The following is a 22,850-nucleotide window of genomic DNA, read 5'->3' as shown; positions in this document are numbered from 1 at the left end:
GTAAATTAGATGTCACCGTGAAAGTCCAAGATCTGAACACAAGACCAAATGTAGGTTGTGTTGATAGCCATACACCATAAGAAAGGGTAAAAAATGAATCCCTAAGGCAAACACTGCAATAATTCGGAGGAGGGGAGACTTTCATAAACAGTTAGTTTTAAGAAATAATAGGAGTCAGTTTTGGAACCAATTTGATGATGATTCCAAGTGTAGGAGACAGAGAGGAGAAAGGAGCACTATTTGTGTGCCCATGAAACTTACCCTTGGTACTGAATAAGAGGAATATTAATCATAATGAAAGACCGAGTGACAAAAACCAAATGCTTATGGACTTACAAAGAGGGAGAAATCATACTCAGTCTTAGGGATCAACAAACAGTTCATGGTAAAGAGTCTGGGAATTACTTTAAAAAAAACCCCAGGGAGGGTGGCTCAGTGGGTTAAGCCTCTGCCTTCAGCTCAGGTCATGATCCCGGGGTCCTGGGATTGAGCCCCACATCGGGCTCTCTGCTCAGTGGGGAGCCTGCTTCCCCTCTCTCTCTGCCTGCCTCTCTGCCTACTTGTAATCTCTCTCTCTGTCAAAAAACAAAAACAAAACAAACAAACAAACAAAAAACCCCCAAGAGATTAGCAGAATGTTGGCTGGTAAGATCTAAAGGACAAGGATGAAAAGAAAAGGTAAAGTTAGAGAATAAGAAAATTGAAGAAAAGAAATTTAAGAGGCTATGAAGGAGAAAGGTGAAGAAAACAACAGAGGAAGTGAAAGCGTATTCATGGTTTTTAGTAGATTGAGGAGAGACAGTAACCCCAGCCCTTACTGATTAAACATAACTATGGTGGCTGGGGGAGGGGAATGAGATGGGGAAAACTTGTGGTTTGAACAAAATGCTTTTATGACACATTTAGTAAAATGTGCCCCAGGGAAAATTGAACCATTCTGAGGATAAATAGGGCAATGGAGTCAAATGTATCAGAGGAACTCTGACAGTAGAAGGCCCCCTCCCCCACTCTGGTAATTGTTGTAAAGACGAGAATCAAACCTCTCATTCATCAGCATTGCATGATTCCTGACTGGAGACAAACCAATTCTATGTATTAAATGAATAAACAAAAAAGTCCAAATTATAGTACATTTAACCTGCAATAAGCATGAAGCATTCTGTTATCTCCTTTCTATCTCTTACTAACTCCATTTTAAGATGAGGACACTAAATTTTAGAAAGGGTAAGTAACTCAATTATGGTCACTCGACTCGTAAGCAGTAGAGATGTGATTAGAACTCAGGACCTTTGGTTTCATAAACCACCGTCTCAACCAGAATACTTTTCTCCCTGTATCTTAGTAAGACCTGCTGTTTTGACTAACACAGACTATGTTCTCAGCTGCTTCTGTGGAGGATGGAGCACAGATAATGTCAGTGAGCTGACAAGTTATCACCGTGATAGTGTTGTTTGCTCTGTGCTCTGACATGACCAGAATCTGGAAGAGAAAACAGGTGTCATTGACTTGGAGATGCAGTCTCAGGCCGCTGCTTCCTAACAGAATTGTCAAGGTTACCTTCCTTTCTCTGGCATGCTGTGTGCACAGGCTTCGGGAAGCAGGTCATTTTGTCCACCTGGGGAGGGACTGGGCAACTGGGCTTGAGAAGCAACAAATGGAAGGAGTTGCTAAGGCCACAGAGGGGCTTCTTGTACAGTTAAATGCTGTCATCTGTGCAGCCACTTGAATCTACATTTAACTTCCAGATCCGAAGGGAAGGAACTCACACATACTCTTATAAAAAAAAAATTATAGAATACACATTTTAAAAATAAAAAAATAAATTTAGTAAACTGAAAGCCCCATAACCAGATGCCCAGAGTCCTCAGCTACTCACTCGATAGGGGAAAGTCTCTAGTCTCTCCCCTATTCCATGCAAGCCTGCTTGCCTCAGGAAGGTTCTTCTCTGCACTTTTATGTCCTGTGTATTCTATTTGTCCTCTGCACCATGTCATCAGGCCAGAGTCTTTGTGTTGTAGAAAAAGGGGCATTAGCGGTGGTAAAAAGAGTCTTGGGTTTTAGTGCCAACTCCAGCATTGAAGAACTGTAATATCTCAAAAATTAAGGAATTCTTAAACTGCTTAGGATTTAGAGGATAGGATGCCTTGGGGCAATTTCAGCTCTATAATTCCAATTCTCCTCTGACTAAATATAAGAACTTTTGATAAAAGGGGTCATTTTATAGAGGATTGTGTAATTATTGTGTGCCTACAAAAAGTAGTCATTGACAGAGTTGTTGTGGAATGATATGTAATGACGTGGTGGCTTAAAGATGACCCTAAAGTCCATTGAAATCCTAAATTCTTTTGTTTTTAGCATATTCCATATCCTTTTAGTTCTGGTAGCCCATATGATGTCCTTGATTCTTCTAAGAGGCCAGACTGCTTCATTGGTAATTATGACTAAGTACATATTTATTAAGTACATTTTCTGTCCTAGGAGGTTAGGGACCATATTACTACATAATCTTTAATCTGCATAAGAACCTTCTGAAGGAGATGGTATTATCCTCTTTATCTTGAGGAGGAGACTGGGGTTTGAGAGGCAGAGTTATTTGTCCAAATAAGAGGTGAGCCTGACTTCATTTAGTACCAGTCGCCATAGGAATAAATCACTGTTTTTTGAGCACTTATTATGTGCTACTCACTGTGTTTTTGATGAAGGGGGAATCACAAAAATAACTTAAATTGGAGAGATGAATACTTGCTTTTATGTTATAGAAATTTCTCTCTGGATAGTGTATGAAGGATAGATTTGAGGGAGGTCAAGTCGGAGGGTAGAAAAATCCTTTAGGAGATAAATGCACTAAGAGCCCTGGATTAAGGCACTGGCCATGAAAATGGAGAGGAAAATGTCAGTATACAATAATAAAAAGATGGAAATGGAATGGCTTATCAGTTAGATTTAAGGATATGGGGGACAGATGAACCTGCCTAGATTACTGGGAATACCGGTGCCATTAGCCAAGATGGAACATTTGTCAAGGAAAAATAATTAATTTGACCACAAATTTGAAGTGCTTAGGAACATTTCAGAGAAACTACCCAGGAGAGACTTGTACATGTGATTCTGGGCTTAAACCGAGAGATGATCTTTGAAGACATCAATAGGGGCTTATGAGAATTCTAATGATGACTAAAGCTTGGACATGAATATGAATATATAAGGAACAAATGTCAAATAAGAATAGAAGTCAAGGTCAGGGGCGCCTGGGTGGCTCAGTGGATTAAGCCGCTGCCTTCGGCTCAGGTCATGATCTCAGGGTCCTGGGATCGAGTCCCGCATCGGGCTCTCTGCTCAGCAGCGAGCCTGCTTCCCTCTCTCTCTCTGCCTGCCTCTCTGTCTACTTGTGATCTCTCTCTCTGTCAAATATATATATATATATATATATATATATATATATATATATATATATATATAAGAAACCATCTTTCTCTTAAAAAAAAAAAAAGAATAGAAGTCAAGGTCAGAATCCATGGGCACATAGTTATGGGAAAAGTGAGTGAAGAGTAGTCTTTTTAAGATACTGAATATATTCAAATACTCAGAAACAGTAACCAGAAAGAGGTTAGAAAAATCAGGAAAGAAGAAGGTACCAAATCAGATGAGAAGTTTAAAGAAGAAAGTAGTCAATTTGTCAACTATTGCAGATGCTGAAAGATCACTGCAAGCACTTATTGGGTTTGGCAGCAGGGGTCATATTTATACCTTTGAAAACTATTTTAGGAGAATTGGTGAGGGGGGAACAGAATCCAGATTGTGAATGTTGATGCGCAAATCAGAAGTGATTAAATCAGCACATAAACTTCTGATATCTTATTTTTTTTTAATTGAAGTATAGTTGAAATATAATGTTACATTAGTTCCAGGTGTACAACAGAAATTCAACAATTCTATATGCTGTGCTCACCACAAGTGTAGCTATAGCCCTTCACCATACAATGCCAGTACAGTACCATTGAATACATTCCCTATTCTGTACCTTTCACCCCCATGACTTATTCATTCCATAACTGGAAACCTGGACCTTAACTTTCTTTTACCTATTTTGCCTATCCACCCTCTTCCCTCTGGCAGCCACTAGTTTATTTTCTGTGTTTACGGGTCTGTTTCTTTTCTTTTTTTCTTTTAGATTCCACATATAAGTGAAATCACAGGTATTTGTCTTTCTGTTAGATTTATTTCACTTAGCATGATACCTTCTAGTCCATCCATGGTATTGCAAATAGCCAGATTTCATTCATTCTTTTTTTTAATTTTTAATTTTTTAATTTTTTTATAAACATATAATGTATTTTTATCCCCAGGGGTACAGGTCTATGAATAGCCAAGTTTACACACTTCACAGCATTCCCCATAGCACATTTCATTCATTCTTTCTATGGCTGATTTATATTATGAGCAATAATTGTGTGTGTACCCCACAGTATCTTTATACATTCATCTATCAGTGGACACTTAGGTTGCTTTCATATCTTTTTTTTTTTTAAAGATTTATTTATTTGACAGATAGAGATTACAAGTAGGCAGAGAGGCAGGCAGAGAGAGAGAGAGGAGGAAGCAGGTTCCCCGCTAAGCAGAGAGCCTGATGCGGGGCTCGATCCCAGGACCCTGGGATCATGACCTGAGCTGAAGGCAGAGGCTTTAACCCGCTGAGCCACCCAGGCGCCCCATATCTTGACTATTATAAATAACACTGCAGTAAACCTCTAGAGGTATATTCATGTTTTGTTTTTTGGGGGTTAATACCCAGTAGTAGAATTACCGGATCATATAGTATTTACACGGTTCATTTTTTCAAGGACCCTCCAACTGCTTTCCACAGTGGCTGTACCAATTTATATTCCCACCAACAATACATGAGGGTTCCTTTCGCTCCACACCCCCACCAATACTTGTCATTTTTGTCTTTTTGATACTAGCCATTCTGACAGGTGTGAAGTGATCTCATTGTACTTTTGGTTTGTACTTCCCTGATGATTAGTGATGTTGAGCATCTTTTGATGTGTCTGTTGGCCATTTGTATGTCTTCATTAGAGAAATGCCTATTCAGGTCCTCTACCCATTTTTATGGGTAGAGACTTTAACCCACTGAGCCACCCAGGCGCCCTTCCTCTACCCATTTTTAATCAGATTATTTGTTTTTTGGGTGTTGAGTTGTGTAAATTCTTCACATATTTTGAATATTAACCCCTTACTGAATATTTCATTTGTAAATATCCTCTCCCATCTAGTAGGGTGCTTTAAGACTGTGCATCCTTCTTCCATTTTCATGCATTACCCCCATTCTCCATCTTTTTACCCTTGTACAAGGGCTTTCCTAAATAATCTACAGTTAATGGCGAACAAAAGGATGGATGGAAGAAAGAAAGTAGCCAGAACTGGATTCTTAAAACAGGTGACTTGTATATTTTTCTTGGAAAAAAGAGACTATAAGAAATGCTTAAAATATAGAACAGAGGAAGGTACAACTCGTGCTGCATGACTGAAATAGACATTGAAGAGGAAAGAGCCCAGATGGAAGTGTTGGACTTGACAGAATCAATAACCTATCTTCATTTGAGACTGGGAGAGTAAGAAAATGTAGCTAATGACACAGGTGAGCTTCTAGGTGCTAGCCTTGAATGTTTTACTCATTATTTTTGGATGCTTTTATTTTCTCATTGAGGTGAAGTAAGAGGGCAAGAACATCTGCTGAAAATGAGAAGTGAAGATTTTGAAGAACTAAATGAGGAATAGGAAAGGGCACTAGCTAATAATAAGCAAAATGATTGACAAGGGCACTGATGGCTCTGCAAAAATTGAAAACTAAATTTATAGTAGTGCCAGTAAGCACAGGCTTATAAATTTTTCAAAAAAATGCCCAGCTCCCTGGAACATTGGTTCAGCTTTATATTCTGCAGAACCCAGAGTTAGAACTTGTCTCAAACTTACTTTGCTCAGGTTCTTTCTTCTTTGCAAGGCGTTCCTTTTCTGAATACAATCCAAAAGATACATGTGTTGACCACAAACTTGGTGGAACCCTGATACCACCTCTGGCTTTTCTTTGAACTACATCAGTGTCCTCTACCACTGTGATCCCTAAATTTAAGAAAGAATCATGATGCAGCTGTTTGATTGTTTGTTTGTTTTGTTTTTGTTTGTTTAGAGATTCTCCAGTACACCTATCTTATACAGATAGTATACATGTATACATATAAAATAGGGCATTTATGGGACTCAAAACCTTTGGCAGCTCAAATGAGATTTGGGCTTATGAGCTCTCTAGTTAATTTATGGAGAGTTTTTGCCGTAGTAGTTGGTTACTTCCTCCTTGGTTGCCTTTCTATCCCTTTATTCAGCCACCCCTTCAAGGAAGATATACAAAAGATTGTTATTGTTATTGTTTCATGTGTGAAACACTAAGGTGTTACTGGGAAAGCAATGTTCCTTATCCTCATGGTCTTATAGTCTGTAGGGGATGCAGATATTACACAGCTATACAATTTATTGCTTAATTAAAATTGTTATATATGTTACAAATATAATACATAAGTTCCTTCTATTTTTACCTAATACAAATTTATTAATGTAATAAATTTTGAGATATTTTTTGATACTTAAGTTCTCCAAATGGCAAAAATTTACTCTTTATTCATAAAGTATAATTTAATGTACATCAAATATATACATTTATTAGTACAAATATATTAATATATCCTAAGGCATGGACATACACACATATATATATATATATATACTTACATATTTATATATATTCTGACATATATTTTTCATATACTGCCTAACTTTATTGAGTTATAATTTTAACAAGATATTTTAAAAGTAGTCCTTAGGAGAAAAATTCAAAGAAGCCAGATATTGCTATTAGCAAAATATTTAGCATTAAGCTTCTCTTTTTTCCCTTCATAGCAACTACTGGCTGCCATGGCAACCTTTCCCCCCAGCATACCAGGGCTTCTTGGATGAAAAGCACAAGGCCTTGGAGATTTCAAATGTCTCTTGTACAAAGCAGTCTAAACCCTTTACCCTAGAGCCATTACCATCCTGTGCCTCAGAAGGACTGGCTACACCATTTAATTTATTATGTCCTGCTTTTCTCTCCAGTCAATCAATATCTCTTTAGCAGGACAGGGAAAACCTTTTACATTTCTTTGCACAGAGTAGGAACTCAAGAAATAGGCTTTTAAAATTTACTTAATTGACAGGTTTCAAACAAATTTCATATGAATCTACATAAATTAGGCATTTAAGCCCACTAAATTTCTCCTGAGAGTGCTATTCATTCTCTCCTTCCTCCTTACTTCTAAACCACATTAACTACTGATGAGCCCACAAAAGTACCATTATCACCTCTGCCTTAGGCCATTATTAGTCCTTCTATCTGAGACTATTTCCAGTTCCCCTGCCACCCCCCCCCAACCTGCATAATTCTTGCTTATCACTTAGGTCTCCTACAAAGATATCCTCCCTGAAGAAACCCAGAACCAGTAATAAGGGTATGGGCACTACTTATAAATGTCACCATAGTGCTCTGTGCTGGCCCCTGTCATGGCACTGATTATAGTGATTTGGAATTTTCTTTTTATTTTCCTATTGCCCTGACAACTAGCTCCTTTATTTATCATAACCCCAGCACTGTATTACTATGGCCGGGCATCCAGTAGTGTCATTCTAAGTGCTGGCTACTCTGCTGGGTCCAGGTACAGCACTGAACAAGAATGACAGATTCCTGCTATAATAAAGCTTACACTGTACTGAAGGAAGTCAGAAAATAAGCAAAGGAATAAATTAGTAAAATAATTTCATAGAGTAAGTGAGTGCCAAGAAAGAAATAAGGCAGAACAATGGTATAGTATCACTGGCAATGTGCAGCATATTTTCTGGAGAATAGTTACACAAGGTGTCTCAGTGGAAATAATATTTAAGCTGTGGCATGACTGATGAGAAGAAAACAGCCACAAAAAATGTTGGGTGGAGCACATTTCAGGCAGAGGAAATGTGCAAATATTCAAAGGCTAGAATATTGCAGTGGGCATGTAAAGAAGTATGTCTCAGGGCAGGTTGAAGCATGTTCCAAAGGGGTAGGGACTGCTGAAGGACTTCTATTGGAACCAGCACTGTGCTGACATTCACTTAAGCCCTGCTGCCCCTTCCCCACTTCAGTAGATCTACCCTTCCCAGTTATGTTTGCCTCATTCCTTGGGCTAGAGGTCCCCTCCCTCAGAAGACTGGCACAAACCTTAACACCACGTCTCCCCACTTGTGCATTTTGAACAGCCTGGGCCCCAAGAATGACAGGTCCTGAGATAGCCCAGGTACACCTTATTGTTACAATTGCACACCCTACCATTTTTTGCTTGCTCTTCAGAATTGCACAGGTCAGGCCCAGTCCCAGTCATGTCTACAGGTCTCATTTTGCAAGCAGACCTGCACACATCTTGGATCCCTGCTGGGATGGGGATCAGAGTTTTAACAAACTCTGCCCACAAAAGCAGGGTGCATGTAACACACAATGGAGACACCCCCTGAAGCATCAGGTTCTGGTGAACAGGAACACTGCATTATATGGAATTAGCAGACTTCTTCATAAAGCCATTATTTTCAAGAGCAGGAGACATAGCTGACTTTCCCAACACAAAGAGAGTTAGACAAAATGAAAAGACAGAGGAATATGTTCCAAACAAAAGAACAGAACAAAACCACAGGAAGAGAGCAAAATAAAATAGAGATAAGTACTATGTCTGATAATCAAAAGTAATGATCATAAAGATACTCATTCAACTTGAGAAAAGAGTGGAAGACATTAGTGAGACCCTTAACAAAGAGATAAGAACCAACTGGAGATGAAGAGCACAATAAATTAAATTAAAAATTCACTAGAGGGGCGCCTGGGTGGCTCAGTGGGTTAAGCCACTGCCTTCAGCTCAGGTCATGATCTCAGGGTCCTGGGATCGAGTCCCGCATCGGGCTCTCTGCTCAGCGGGGAGCCTGCTTCCCTCTCTCTCTCTCTGCCTGCCTCTCTTGTGATTTCTCTCTGTCAAATAAATAAAATCTTTTAAAAAAAAAATTCACTAGATGGAATACATAGCAGGCTAGAGGGAGTAGAGGAGCAACTCAGCAACATAGAAGACAGAGTACAGGAAAGTAATGAAGCTAAGCAGTTAAGGGGGAAAAAATAGGCCAAATAATTATGCCAAAAATTATGCCAAATAAGAATAGACTTAGGAAACTCAGTGACTCCATCAAGCATAATAACAGTCACATTATAGGGATACCCAAAGGAGAAGAGAGAAAAAAGTAGGCAGAACATTTATAAGAAGAAATAATAGCTGAAAAGTTCCCTAACTGGGGGTGGGGGGGAGATATCCAGATTCAGGAGGCACAGAGAATCCCCCAACAAAATCAACTCAAGGAGGTGCACACCAAGAAACACAGTAATTAAAATGGCAAAAAATACTTATGAAGAGAGAATTTTAAAAGCAGCAAAAGAACACCAATATATATAAGGGAAATCCAATATGGCTAACAACTGATTTTTCAGCAAAAAATCGCAGGCCAGAAGAGAGGAACATGATATATTCAAAGTGATAAAAGGAAAAATCTGCAACCAAGAATACTCTATCCAGTAAGGCTATCATTCAAATTAGAAAGAGGGCTAGAGTTTCTCAAAGAAATGAAAGGTAAAGGGGTTTATGACCACTAAACCAGCAATGTTAAAGGGGACTTACTGAGCATAAAACAAAGATCACAAATAGGAATAAGCAAAGTGGAAAACACAAAAGCAGTAAAAGTAAGCGTATCTGTAAAAATTAGTCAAGGGATTCATAGAATGAAAGGACATAAAATATGATACCATATGCTTAAATCATGACAGGGAAAGAAGTAAAGAATGGGCTGAAACTTAAGTGGCCATCAACTTAATATAGACTGCTACATGAAAAACATGTTATATACAAATCTAATGACAACCACAACTCAAAAGATATGAATCCAAGTATATCACTAAAGAAAACCAACAAACCTTGAAAGAGAGCAAGAAAAGGTCAGAGAAGAACTATACCACAAAACAAGTACCAAAATGGCAATACACAGCAATAATTACTTTGAGATGTACACCCAAAAATAATATAATGATGTATATTGACTAACAAATTAAAAAAAAACTTGAAAATATAAAATAAAAACTTCAAAAAAGTATAAAATAAAAGGGGGGGTACTGTGTGGCTCAAGCAATTAGCAGCTGCCTTTAGCTCAGGTCATGATCCCAGGTTCTGGGATGGAGCCCCACATCAGGTCCCTGGCTCAGCAGGGAGCATGCTTCTCCCTTGCTTGCCATTCCCCCTGCTTGTGCTTACTTTCTCTCTCACTCAGTGTCAAACGAATAAATAAAATCTTTAAGGAAAAAAAAAAAAGGAGGGGGAAAAATAATTACTTTGAATGATGAATGTATTAGCCCAAATGCTCCAATCAAAAGATATAAGGTGACAGAATGGATTAAAAATAAAGACCCATCTATATGCTATCTACAAGAGACTCACTTCAGAGCTAAAGCCACCAGTATATTGAAAGTGAGGGGATGGAGAAACATCTGTCATGCAAACAGACGTCAAAAGAAAGCTGGGGACAATCATTGGACAAAATAGACTATAATAGACAAAGAAGGACACTAGGTAAGAGTAAAGGGGATAATCCAATAAGACAACATACGATTATAAATATTTATATTCCCAACATGGAAGCACCCAAATACTTAAAACAGCTAATGACAAACATAAAGGAACTAATTGATAGCAATACAATAATGGTAGGTGACTTTAATACCCCATTTATATTGACTGGCAGATATCCAAACAAGAAATGAACCAGGAAACACTGGCTTTGAATGACACATGGGATCAGATTTAACAGACTTATTCAAACATTCCATCCTAAAACAATAGGATACACATTCAACTGCACAGAGAACATTCTCCAGAATAGATCACATATTAGATTAGGCTGAAAAATAATTCTCAACAAATTAAAAAAAGACTGAAGTCATACCATCCATCATCCATCTTTTCTGATCACAACACTATGATCCTAGAAATCCTCCATATTAAAAAATTGGGATACAGCACAAATACATGGACGTTAAAAACATGCTACTCAACAAAGAATGGGTCAATCTGGAAATAAAAATTGGATATCAAAAAAATACATGAAGACAAATGAAAATAAAATAACAATCCACAATCTTTAGGATGCAGCAAAAGCAGTTCTAAGAGGAAAGTTTAAATGACTACCTCAAGAAGCAGAAAAATCTCATACAACTTAATCTTATACCAAAAGAAGCTAGCAAAAGAATAACAAAAAAATCTAAAACTTAGCAGAAGGAATGACACAGTAAAGATTAGAGTAGATATAAATGACAAACTGAAACAAGGAAACAAAACAATAGAACACATCAATGAAACCAGGACCTGTTTCTTGGAAAAGATCAACAAAATTGATAAAGCTCTAGCCAGACTCCTCAAACAACAAACAAACAAACAAAAAAACCAGAGAGGACTCAGACAAAACCACAAATGAAAGAGGAGAGAGGTAGCAATAAACACCAGAGAAATACAATTGTAAGAGAATATTATAAAAAGTTTATGATAACAAATTGAACAACCTAGAAGAAATGGATTAAATTCCTAGAAACATATAACCTACCAAAACCAAAACAGGAAGAAATAGAAAATTTGAACAAACTGATTACCAGCAATTGTAATCAAAATACTCCCAACAAACAGAAGTCCATGACCAGACGGCTTCACAGGGGGAATTCTACTAAACATCTCAAGAAGAGTTAATACCTATTCTTTTCAAACTATTCCAAAAAATAGAAGAGGAAGGAAAATATCCAAATCTATTCTATGAGGTCAGCATTATTCTGATACCAAAACCAGATAAAAGCACCACTAAAAAAGAACGACATCGGGGCTCCTGGGTGGCTCAGTGGTTTAAGCTGCTGCCTTCGGCTCAGGTCATGATCTCAGGTTCCTGGGATCGAGTCCCACGTCGGGCTCTCTGCTCAGCAGGGAGCCTGCTTCCCTCTCACTCTCTCTGTCTGCCTCTCTGCCTACTTACGATCTCTCTCTGTCAAATAAATAAATAAATAAAATCTTTAAAAAAAAAAAAAAGAACGACATCAACTATGATGAACATCGATGTAGAAATCCTCAACAAAATACTAGCAAACCAAATATAAAAATACATTAAAAAAGTCACTCATCATGATTAAGTCAGATTATTCCTGGGATACAACATGTGGTTCAATATTTGCATATCAACCAACATGATATGTCAATAAAAGAAAGATAAAAACCCTATCTATGGTCATTTCAATAGATACAGAAAAAGCATTTGACAGAATAAAACATCCAACCATTATAAAAAAAAAATTCCCTCAAATATATAGGTTTAGGGAGAACATACCTCAACACAATAAAGGCCACACATAAAAAACCAATAGCTAACAACATATAACATACAGCTTTTCCTGTAAGGTTAGAAAAAAGACAAGGGTGTCCACTCTCACTACTTTCATTCAGCTTCATACTGGAATTCCTAACCACACCAATTAAACAACAAAAAGAAATAAATGTATCCAAACTGGTAAAGAAGTAAAACTTCCACATTTTGCAGATGACATGATATTGTATATAGAAAACCTGAAAGACAACCAAAAAACTACTAGAACAGATAAATGAATTTCGTAAACTTGCAGGATACACAATCAGTATACTGATATCTTATGCATTTCTGTATGCCAATAATGAATCAACAGAAAGAGAAAATAAGAGAGCAATTGCATTTATAGTTGCACCAAAAATAATAAAGTGTACCTAGAAATAAACTTAACCAAAGAGGTGAAAGATCTGTACTCTGCTACTATAAAACACTGATGGAAAAAACTGAAGACAACACAAAGAAATGGAAAGGCATTCCATGCTCATGGATTGGAATAACAAATATTTTAAAAATGTCTATACTACTCAAAGCAATCTACATTTTTAATGCAATCATTATCAAAATACCAACAGCATTTTTCACAAGAACAAACAAGCCTAAAGTTTATATGAAAGCACAAAAGCCTGGAGTAGGCAAAGCAATCTTGAGAAAGAACAAAGTTGGAGGCATCACAATTCCAAATTTCTAGTTATATTACAAAGCTATAGTAATCAAAATAGTAAAGTACTGGCACAAAAAGAGACATATAGATCAATGGAACAGAATAGAAAGCCCAGAAATAAACACACAATTATATGGCCAATTAATCTTTGGCAAAGGAGGCAAGAATATGCAAGAATATGTCTTTTCAACAAATGGTGTTGGGGAAAACCAGACAGCAACATGCGAAAGAATGAAACTGTACCACTTTCTTATACTGTACACAAAAATAAACTAAAAATGAATTAAAGACCTAAATCTGAGACTTTAAACCATAAAAATCCTAGAAGAGAACACAGGCAGGAATTTCTCTGACACTGGCTGCAGCAACATTTTTGGTTGAGAAATAAAAGCAAAAATAAACAATTGGGACTACATTAAAATAAAAAATCTCTGCATAGCAAAGAACAGCCAATAAAACTAAAAGACAACCTACTGAATGAGAGAAAATATTTATAAATGACATATCTGATAAAGGATTAGGATCTATATGAAAAACTGATGCAACTGAACACCCAAAAAATAAATAATCCAATTAAAAATGGGGAGAAGACATAAAGAGACATTTCTCCAAAGAAGATATCTGATGGTCAACAGGCACATGAAAAGATTCTCAACATCACTCATCATCAGGGAAATGCATATCAAAACTACAATGAGGTATCACCTCACACCTGTCAGAATAGCTTAAAAAAAATCAGGAAACAACAAATATTGATAAGGATGTGAAGAAAAGGAACCCTTGGGCACTGTTGATGGAAATGCTAACTGGTGCAGCCACTGTGGAAAACAGTATGGAGGTTCCTCAAAAAACTAAAAATAGAACTACCCTACAATCCAATAATCACACTACTAGATATTGACCCAGAGAATACAAAAACACTGATTTGAAGGGATATATGCACCCCTATGTTTATTGCAACATTATTTCCCATAGCCAAACTATGGAAGCAGCCCAAGTGTCCATCAATACACAGATGGATAAAGAAGCAGTAGTGTGTGTGTGTGTGTGTGTGTGTGTGTGTGTGTGTATACATACATACATACATACAATGGAATATATTCAGCCATAAAAAAGAATTAAATCTTAAAAAAAAAAAATTAGGGGCACCTGAGTGGCTCAGTGGGTTAAGCCTCTGCCTTCAGCTCAGGTCATGATCTCAGGGTCCTGGGATCATGCCCCACATCGGGCTCTCTACTCAGCAGGGAGCCTGCTTCCCCCTCTCTCTCTGCCTGCCTCTTTGTGTACTTGTGATCTCTCTCTCTCTCTGTCAAATAAATAAATAAAATATTAAAAAAAATTAAATCTCACCATTTGCAGCAACAGGTACGGAGCCAGAGAGTATAATGCTAAGCCAAATATATCAAATACCATACGATTTCACTCATATGTGGAATTTAAGAAACAAAACATTCGAAGGGAATTAAGAGACAAACCAAGAAACAGACTTATAATTATGGAGAATAACTGATGGTTATCAGAGGTGAGGTGGGTGAGGGGATGGGTGAAGTAGATGAAGGGAATTAAGAGTACACATGATGAGAACTGAGTAATGTACAGAACTGTTGAATCACTATATTGTGTACCTGAAATTAATATAACATTGTACATTGGAATGAAAATTAAAAATAAAAAGAATGAGTTTCTCATATGTCAGTGACTGCAGCTGAGGATGGGAAATTCTTGCCAGTGCTTTGCTGTGTTTTGGTTTTCCCTGCAAGTAGTTTATGCACTTAGCTTTAAATGGAAGATATGCATAAAAAAAAATAACTTGTAGGGGTGCCTGGGTGGCAGAGTCGGTTAACGTCTGACTCTTGGTTTCAGCTCATGTCATGATCTCATTGTCATGAGATTCAGACCCACACCAGGCTCCACACACAGCACAGAATCTGCTTGGGATTCTCTCTCCTTCTCCCTCTACCCCTCCCATTAGTGCTTTCTCCTTTTCTCTAAAATAAATAAATCTTTAAAAAGAATAACTTGCAGATTAAAAAAGCAAACAAATCAAAAACACTTTCATTGGAGCTTATCAAGGAAACCGGCGAGGTACTCATATTGTTAAAACTGATCAAAATCAATTACACAACTAAACAAAATAAAAACTGAACAATCTAAGTTTGGGCAACTTTTCCTTCTTATTTTGTTATTAACAAATAAAATGTTTTGGTCGCAAATCTGCAAGAGACTGATTCCTGTTACCTTGATGATGTAGGCTCTATAATGAAAATTACTATCTTTATGGGTAAGAATCAAGTTGAAACACAGGAAAGCATTAAAAAATATAAACAAGTCCCAAAGAGTTTATTCCGTATCCTGAATGTTTTAACAGCACCTAGTAGATTGAATCATAAAGATATTACACTTGCAAAGCTTCTCTTGGAAGAGCCAGACATATCCTTCTGCCAATCTCTCTTCATTCAAAGTTAGCAAATATAGCAAAGCAGCATCAGACTTTCCTTCTATGCTACTAAGAATTATACAGGTTACTAGACGACCACCACTACCCTGAGTACCTTTACAACAAAGACCAATGAAGCTCCTGAAGTCAGCAGATTGTTGGGACTGGAACTCTAATTGACCAGCATGCTTGCCACTTCCCACCAGCAGCTGGGCCAGGACCAGATCAGGCTGTGCTTGCCATCATGCCCCAGGGGTCTCTTCAACCCCCCCCATGCAGCTGTGGCTGTGCTCTAATGCCTCCTTGGGCAGATGGGAAATGGCATTTCAGGGAGTACCTGGCACATTACACAGTGATCTTCCTCGGTGAAAAAGGTCACATCTATTAAAAAGATGGCTCCCCTGGGTCATTGAAATTTTCTATTGTATAAAACATTTTTCTTTAATCCCTTTTTTTCTGCCAATACTTTCTAAAGCCTGCAGGTGGCACATTTAATCACAAAGTCCCCATCCTTGCAGTTGAGGGGCAATTGGATCTGCATTAATTGTTCCTTCCCTGACCCCCAAATAATCTTTCTACAATATTATTTTTCTCTTTGTTTTTAAATTTTTCTTTTTCTATAACTACAACGTAAAATGTTCTATGCCATTGGTTTGTAATTTAAGAATAATCCCAAATTATAAAACCTCAGATCAGAATAATCAATTACATATATGTGGAATACTGGCAGAGGGAACTGGAAAGACTCCAGAGAAACAGCAAGGATTGGAAACAATACTTGATGAAAGAGAATAGAACTTGATGGTTGTTTTACTTAATTAGGTATGTGACCTTGAACCATTTGCTTAACCATTTTTGGACCTCAAACTCCTAATTTGGGGGGAAAAAATTCCCGTCTAACACTGTGCTTCTTTTTTAGCTGCTACTGTATGGCATGGATGAATATTTTTCATTTAAAAATACTTAATTTTACTTAAACTTTGGATAGCTAAGATATAATATATTGGATGAATATATTACATACCCTGGTTTTAAAGCCTAATATAGAAACTGTTACTTCTTGTTATGTTACTCTGATTCTGAAACACTCAGAACCATTAGTGGACTAAAAATTATTCCCAGAGATACAGTTGAAATATTTAAAGCCTTTGAACAGACCAAAATTATTAAGCATAAGCCCAGAATCTGTAAAAATTAATTTTTTGAACTTTTTTTTTATTACATGTTTGGACTCAAGTTCTTGCATTGAATATATAGTATATTGATCCCAACATCCAATGTAGGGATGACAAATTATGGTTTGTCAACATCAGTGTGAGATAAAATTTATTGAAACATGGGAATTTTAAAGTACGCTTTTACTTTAATATTTTTCTTAAAAAATAAAAACTTTTAGTGATTGATCTAGTAAGAGTTCTCCAGGAGTTATAGAAGAGATCGGGTATTTTACTAAGTTTAATTTTCTTTTGGATTTTATTATAATGAATGTGAAAATTACTGAGTTGTAACATGGAATTAATATTCTGATAATGAGTCTAAGAATATATACAACTACATTCCATGCTTTGAAATAGAGGGATTTACCAAAGCAATGAGGAGCTACAGAGTTAAAAATACTTCATCTTGCTACAGTAAGAAGCAGTTATGTCATCTATTATTTGCTTATATGACTTCGGTATGAATCTTTGGATGGAATTTTTCTAATTTTTTTCAGATTAAGATTATTACATTGGAATTTTAACTGAATTTTGAGGTTTCCAATAATGTGTAATACATTTTTATAACTAGGAAGCATTTCATAAACATGTTTGTATAAAGAGATTTTTCAAATGCGTAAGAAAGAAATACATGATTAAAGACTTCAACCCCCTTCTACTTCTTTTCTTCTCAAAGTAAAATTACCTTCCTGTGCTGGTAGAAATAATCTCCATACTTCAAGGATAATCCAAAATGATGATGACTCAGTGTCAGAGCACCACTAAATGGATCTTCACATCTAAACCTTGATTTAGAATGCTACTCAATAGTATATCAAGCTCCCATATATTTCATCATCTTGTTTTTAGATTCCCCACTGCATTGTCTTGGTCTTTCTAGCCCTTAACTAATACCCCACTAGCTAGACTGCTATACATATACAGAGAACTGTGGTAGGATGACTCTAATGCCATTGTCACTGTTTTTCTCTCTACCTCCTCCTTACTAGAATTATTTCTTTCCTGTTTTTACCTTTATTCTTTCCTATGAATTTTACTATCTCTGTATAACAATCTATGTTTCAAAAGATTTCAGGATTTGAATGTACTTTTTATTGAAATTACACATTACTTTGAGATGATTTTTAATCTTTATGGTATTGAACCTTCCCACTAGAAACCTAAGTCCATAATGTTATCTGATTTCAGAAATCTAAAATACAAAATTTTTAACGTATTTTGCAAAATATGACCAGACCTGATTCATTTTGTGGCAAGCCATGATCTGATGTGATTTGAGACTTTACATATCCTATTTACTGTGAGTGTTGAAACATTTAGGTACAGAAATACTACGGAACTTGAGGAAATGGTGATGCTCCAAATTCAGAGGGGGCACTTCCAATTGTATAGTACATCTGTTTTTTTCATTGATGCACCATATACAAAAATTACACAGATTATAAGTATAGAATTTGTAAATTATCCCACAGTGAACCCACCTGAAACCACTGTAGATCAAAGAAGATAAAAAAAAGCACCCAGAAGACACCCTTGCGTTACCTCCCCAAGGAAATACATATTGACTCCTAAAACTAGTTTTTTTTGAGTTTCAACTTTCTAAAAGTATAATTGTGTATCATATTACTATAACAAGGAGAATAATTAGACATTGGGTATATGGGAACTATCTGTACTATCTTTGCCACATTTCTAGCAATCTAAAATTATCCTAGTTTATTAAAAATGTTTCACAGAAAAAAAATGTTTCATAGGTCTGATTTCTGTCACTAAACCCTACTATGTTTGTGAGATTTACCTAAGTTGCATATAACAATATTTGATTCATTTGCATTGAAAAATGTTCCATTCTATTCATATTCAACAAATTATCAAATTCACTTATTTGTATTGCTTTTAGTTTTTGGTTATCTGTGATAATACTGATAGGAACTATTTTGTACAAGTCTTTTGGTACTTATATCCACACATATTTGTCAGAGAAGTCTATGGTTATAGAGACTTAATTATAGAAAAGTCTTAATTACATATTTAAATCCTGTCTAAGATATAAGATAACAAAGATTTTCTGTTTCTTCTTGTGTAAAGTTCTGGTAAGTTTTGTTTTTAGAATTTGTCCTTCATCTAACTTGTCAGACTTCTTGACACAAATATCACTCTAATTACCTTTTTTAAGATTGTAGGACCTGTACTTATGTCTACTTGTCATTCTTGATATAGTTTATTTATACCCTTTCCCACATTTAACCTTGTCGTGCCTGCACTCTATCAATTTAACATCTTCACATTTAGTTTTCTCCACTGCATGATTATTTTCTATTTCACTTCTTTCTGTCTTTATCATTCTTTCCATCTGCTTGAGGTTGCTACATTGGTCATGAAATTTGAGTGTTTCTACTTCGATTCTTCGTGGTGTTTTGAAACTTGCTTTAAAGCTTAGCATGAAGTCAATCTATAAGTGCTTCAGGTTCATTTGAAGAAAATGTGAATCTTTCAGTTGTTGGGCATAGCCATCTTATCTATATAAATTAGATAAAATGTGGTGTTTTGTTCAAACCTTCTACCTCCTTCTTGACTTATCTATGTATTCTTTCAATTGATGTGAAAGAATGGTTAAAATTTCTCACTGTGATTCTGGATTTTAGTTCTGTTTGCTTATTAAATGAGTCTATTATTTTTGGTACATACAAATGTGTATCATCATGATAGATTCATCTTTAAGTAACTTTTACCTATCTACTTTCTCTGATACTGCATCAATATAACGCTTTTTTTGTATTAATTTCCATTCAAATTTCACTCTTTCTATATTCTTATATGTAAGGTGTTTCAACTACAAGTGTTTAAAAAATTGGTCTCGCAATGTTTGTCTTTTTTTAGCTGGATAGTGTGCTGCACTTACATGTAAATAGTTTTGGTAGATTCTACTTCTTCACAATTCTTTGTGAGCTGAGTACACATTCTGCTTCATTGACTTAAGGTTTCTCCATTTGTCTTTTGACCTTTGAGATGCAAGTAAAATTATCCCTGCCTCTTGTCCACTGCTCTGTCATGGGAACATCATATCCCAGATAAGACGGGTTCTTTGAACCTGAGTCTCAGAATAAGATTAGGAGGGACAAACCAGATCCCAGCTAAGAAAGAGCCTAAAGCTGAACTGACACAGTCTGCCCTCAAGTTGCTAATAAGCAGTAAGAGCAAGAAACATTTCTGCAAGCCACATGGATTTTGAAGCTATTTGTGTTTGTGTATGTGTATGTGTGTGTGTATTGTAATGAAAGGTGATTAATCTAGGAAATCATACTAGAAATGTGGTGTTGTTATAAAAAACACCAATGTACGTCCATTACCCTCTTAGTTGGGAAACTGTTACAGGAGACTGAAAAATAAATGGCAACACATGGTATACAGGGTCAAAATATTTGGTAAGACTGTCACCTGTGATTCCTTGGAAATCAGACAAGTTAATAAATGTATGACTGCTGGTAAGACAGAATCTTAATAACTTTAGCTTGTTGCTTATATCTGCATTTCTTTAGTCACTAAAAGATAGAAATGAGCTCAAAAAAGAACTGGTGTGTTTGCCAGCAGGAATGAAAGCCCTTAGTGAAGTTTTTAAGGACTAGAAGAGACCTGGCTTTGAAATCAGAGGTCTTTTTATATCCCAGCTCAACCATTTATTGCAGCATGGTGTATCAGTTAAGAAGAAGTGGTTTATGTTTTGGCTACAAACAACCCCAAAATGTCATCAGCTTTTAGCTGATGTTTAAGCTTTAAGCTGATGAACGTTAACAAAATTCTTTAGTTAGGCCTGGGGAATATGCCTACCCTGGTGAATCGGGTGCTCCACTCTCCACAGTCCTGGTCACAGATACTCAGGGGTACAGGCTGATGGAGTCTCCAGTTCACTATACACTTTCATTTGGCAGGAAAAAGGAACATATAAATACATACACATGTGAGTGACTTCAATAAATAGACCAGTATGGATGAGGAGGCTATCAGAACATATCGAGTCAAAACAGCCTTATTCCTGCTTTCTTCAAGCCAGTGTGAATAATCTAGTAGAGCTAATGGGAATGCTAAAGTTTGAGCAGGATTATTAGCACCCAGTACAGTGTCATATAATCTCCTGTTTAAATATTTATGCATCACTTATGTTTGTAACTTAATTCATACTTTCTAAATCTAGGTGCTTTTATTTTTTTTTTAAGATTTTATTTATTTATTTGACAGACAGAGATCACGAGTAGGCAGAGAGGTAGGCATAGAGAGAGGGAGAAGCAGGCTCCCCGCTGAGCAGAGAGCCCGATGCGGGGCTCGATCCCAGGACCCTGGAATCATGACCTGAGCTGAAGGCAGAGGCGTTAACCCACTGAGCCACACAGGTGCCCCTCTTGGTGCTTTTATTAATCATCCTTTCTCCTCTAGTGGTAACTCAGGTACCAGGCACTGTAGTGGACATTAAAGAGATGTTAAGGCATAGTTCCTGACCTCAGTTGGTTTATCATCCCTAGAGGATCCACTGCAATAACATGCACCACAGCCTGCTTTGGTGCCACAAAACTTGTGTAGCGCTCTAACCATGCTCTGAAGTACTTAGCTACAGACATAATGGTGGCGGTTAGCTTTTGGTTTTTGTCAGAAGATCATTTCTCAAGTTCATGGCAACTTCAGTCTGGCTTATTCTTCACTTAAAGCTCTGGACTATATTTAACCACAGTAGTTATAAAGCTTTCAATATTTATTCAGCAACATTATCTGTAAAACGTACATCAGACACACTAACAAAAAGCCTTGGAAGTGGTTGTCATTATTTTAGATTACAAATGAGAAAACTGAGGCCAAAAAGGCTAAGAAAGTTACCCAAGTTTGCAAAACTCAAAAGTGGGAGAGCTGAAACTTAGAAACCAAGCAGTTTTACTCTAAAGCCATTGTTTTGGCCACTGTGCCAATGTTACTTTTTTTGAAGTCTGGAGAACTGATTTTTAATTAGTTCTTATCAGTTGCCTTTTTAGAGATCCTGATTTCTCATTTGTCCATCAAGTTTAGAAATTCTAGAAATTTTCCTCTATACCAAATTCTCATTAGTATAACAAATTGTATTTTATATATATATATATACATATATGTATATATATATAAAAATAATATGCCCACAGTCCTGATAGAGAACATTGTTTTTGACTTAAGCATCTTTCCCTTTCTCTTTTTTTTCTATCATTTACTTTTTCTTTAGGTCTCTACAGAAGAAGGCTTGAGTCTGGCCAGGGAATATAACTGTGCTTTTTTTGAGACGTCTGCGGCCCTCAGATTCTGCATTGATGATGCCTTTCACGGTCTAGTGAGGGAAATCCGCAAGAAGGAGTCCATGCCATCCTTGATGGAAAAGAAACTGAAGAGAAAAGACAGCCTGTGGAAGAAGTTAAAAAGCTCACTGAAGAAGAAGAAAGAAAACATGACATGATATCCTTGCTTCTAACTCCCTTATTCTCTCTCTGAATTTTATCAGTTGGACAATTCCAGATGTTGCATTCTGCTTCAGTATTTTCTGTCTCTCTCTCCCTTTCTCTTTAAATATCTGCCTATAGGTAAAAGCGAGATCTGCATTACTGTACCTCTTGAGATAGTTTTGTTTTGCCCTTAACAGTTGGATGGATTTTGTCAATCAGCTGGATATGCTGTTTAAGTTTTTACAATATATTACTAAATAAAATTGACATTCCAATTGCCTCATTTCCCTTTAAAGAGTCTAGCTTCATTTGGTATGCTGTCTGGTTATAGAGGAAATTCAAAATTGCAGACAGAATGATAAAAGGCTCAGGGGATCTGCCTTTGCCTGATAAGCCTCTGATTGTTTGCATTTCAGGAATCTCAGTAAATAATGAAGAAGCTCAAGAAACAATTCAGAGCAGGAGTCTGCAGCCCTGTCTTTCCTTAACTATAGAAGTCTTGGTGCTTTTTTGTGAAGATAAACCTTAGAAGAATTATTAAT

At 36.6% G+C, this 22,850-nt stretch overlaps 1 protein-coding gene across 3 annotated transcripts in view; it reads left to right on the top strand.

Moving 5' to 3' along the window:
• Positions 1-22,580, top strand: part of RIT2 (Ras like without CAAX 2) — a 402,595-nt gene extending 380,015 nt beyond the window's left edge. For all 3 annotated transcript variants that reach the window (XM_046025213.1, XM_046025211.1, XM_046025214.1), the window contains one exon: positions 22,095-22,580. In XM_046025213.1, the coding sequence (XP_045881169.1) occupies positions 22,095-22,322 (228 nt within the window). In that variant the 3' untranslated portion in view covers positions 22,323-22,580. The remainder of the gene's footprint in view (positions 1-22,094) is intronic.
• The last annotated feature ends 270 nt before the right edge of the window (positions 22,581-22,850 follow it).

This window comes from Meles meles, chromosome 12 (assembly GCF_922984935.1).
Source record: "Meles meles chromosome 12, mMelMel3.1 paternal haplotype, whole genome shotgun sequence".
In the NCBI taxonomy this organism is placed as follows: domain Eukaryota; kingdom Metazoa; phylum Chordata; class Mammalia; order Carnivora; family Mustelidae; genus Meles; species Meles meles.
Note: the sequence above shows the minus strand (reverse complement) of the source record. Positions and strands in the feature narration are given on the sequence as shown.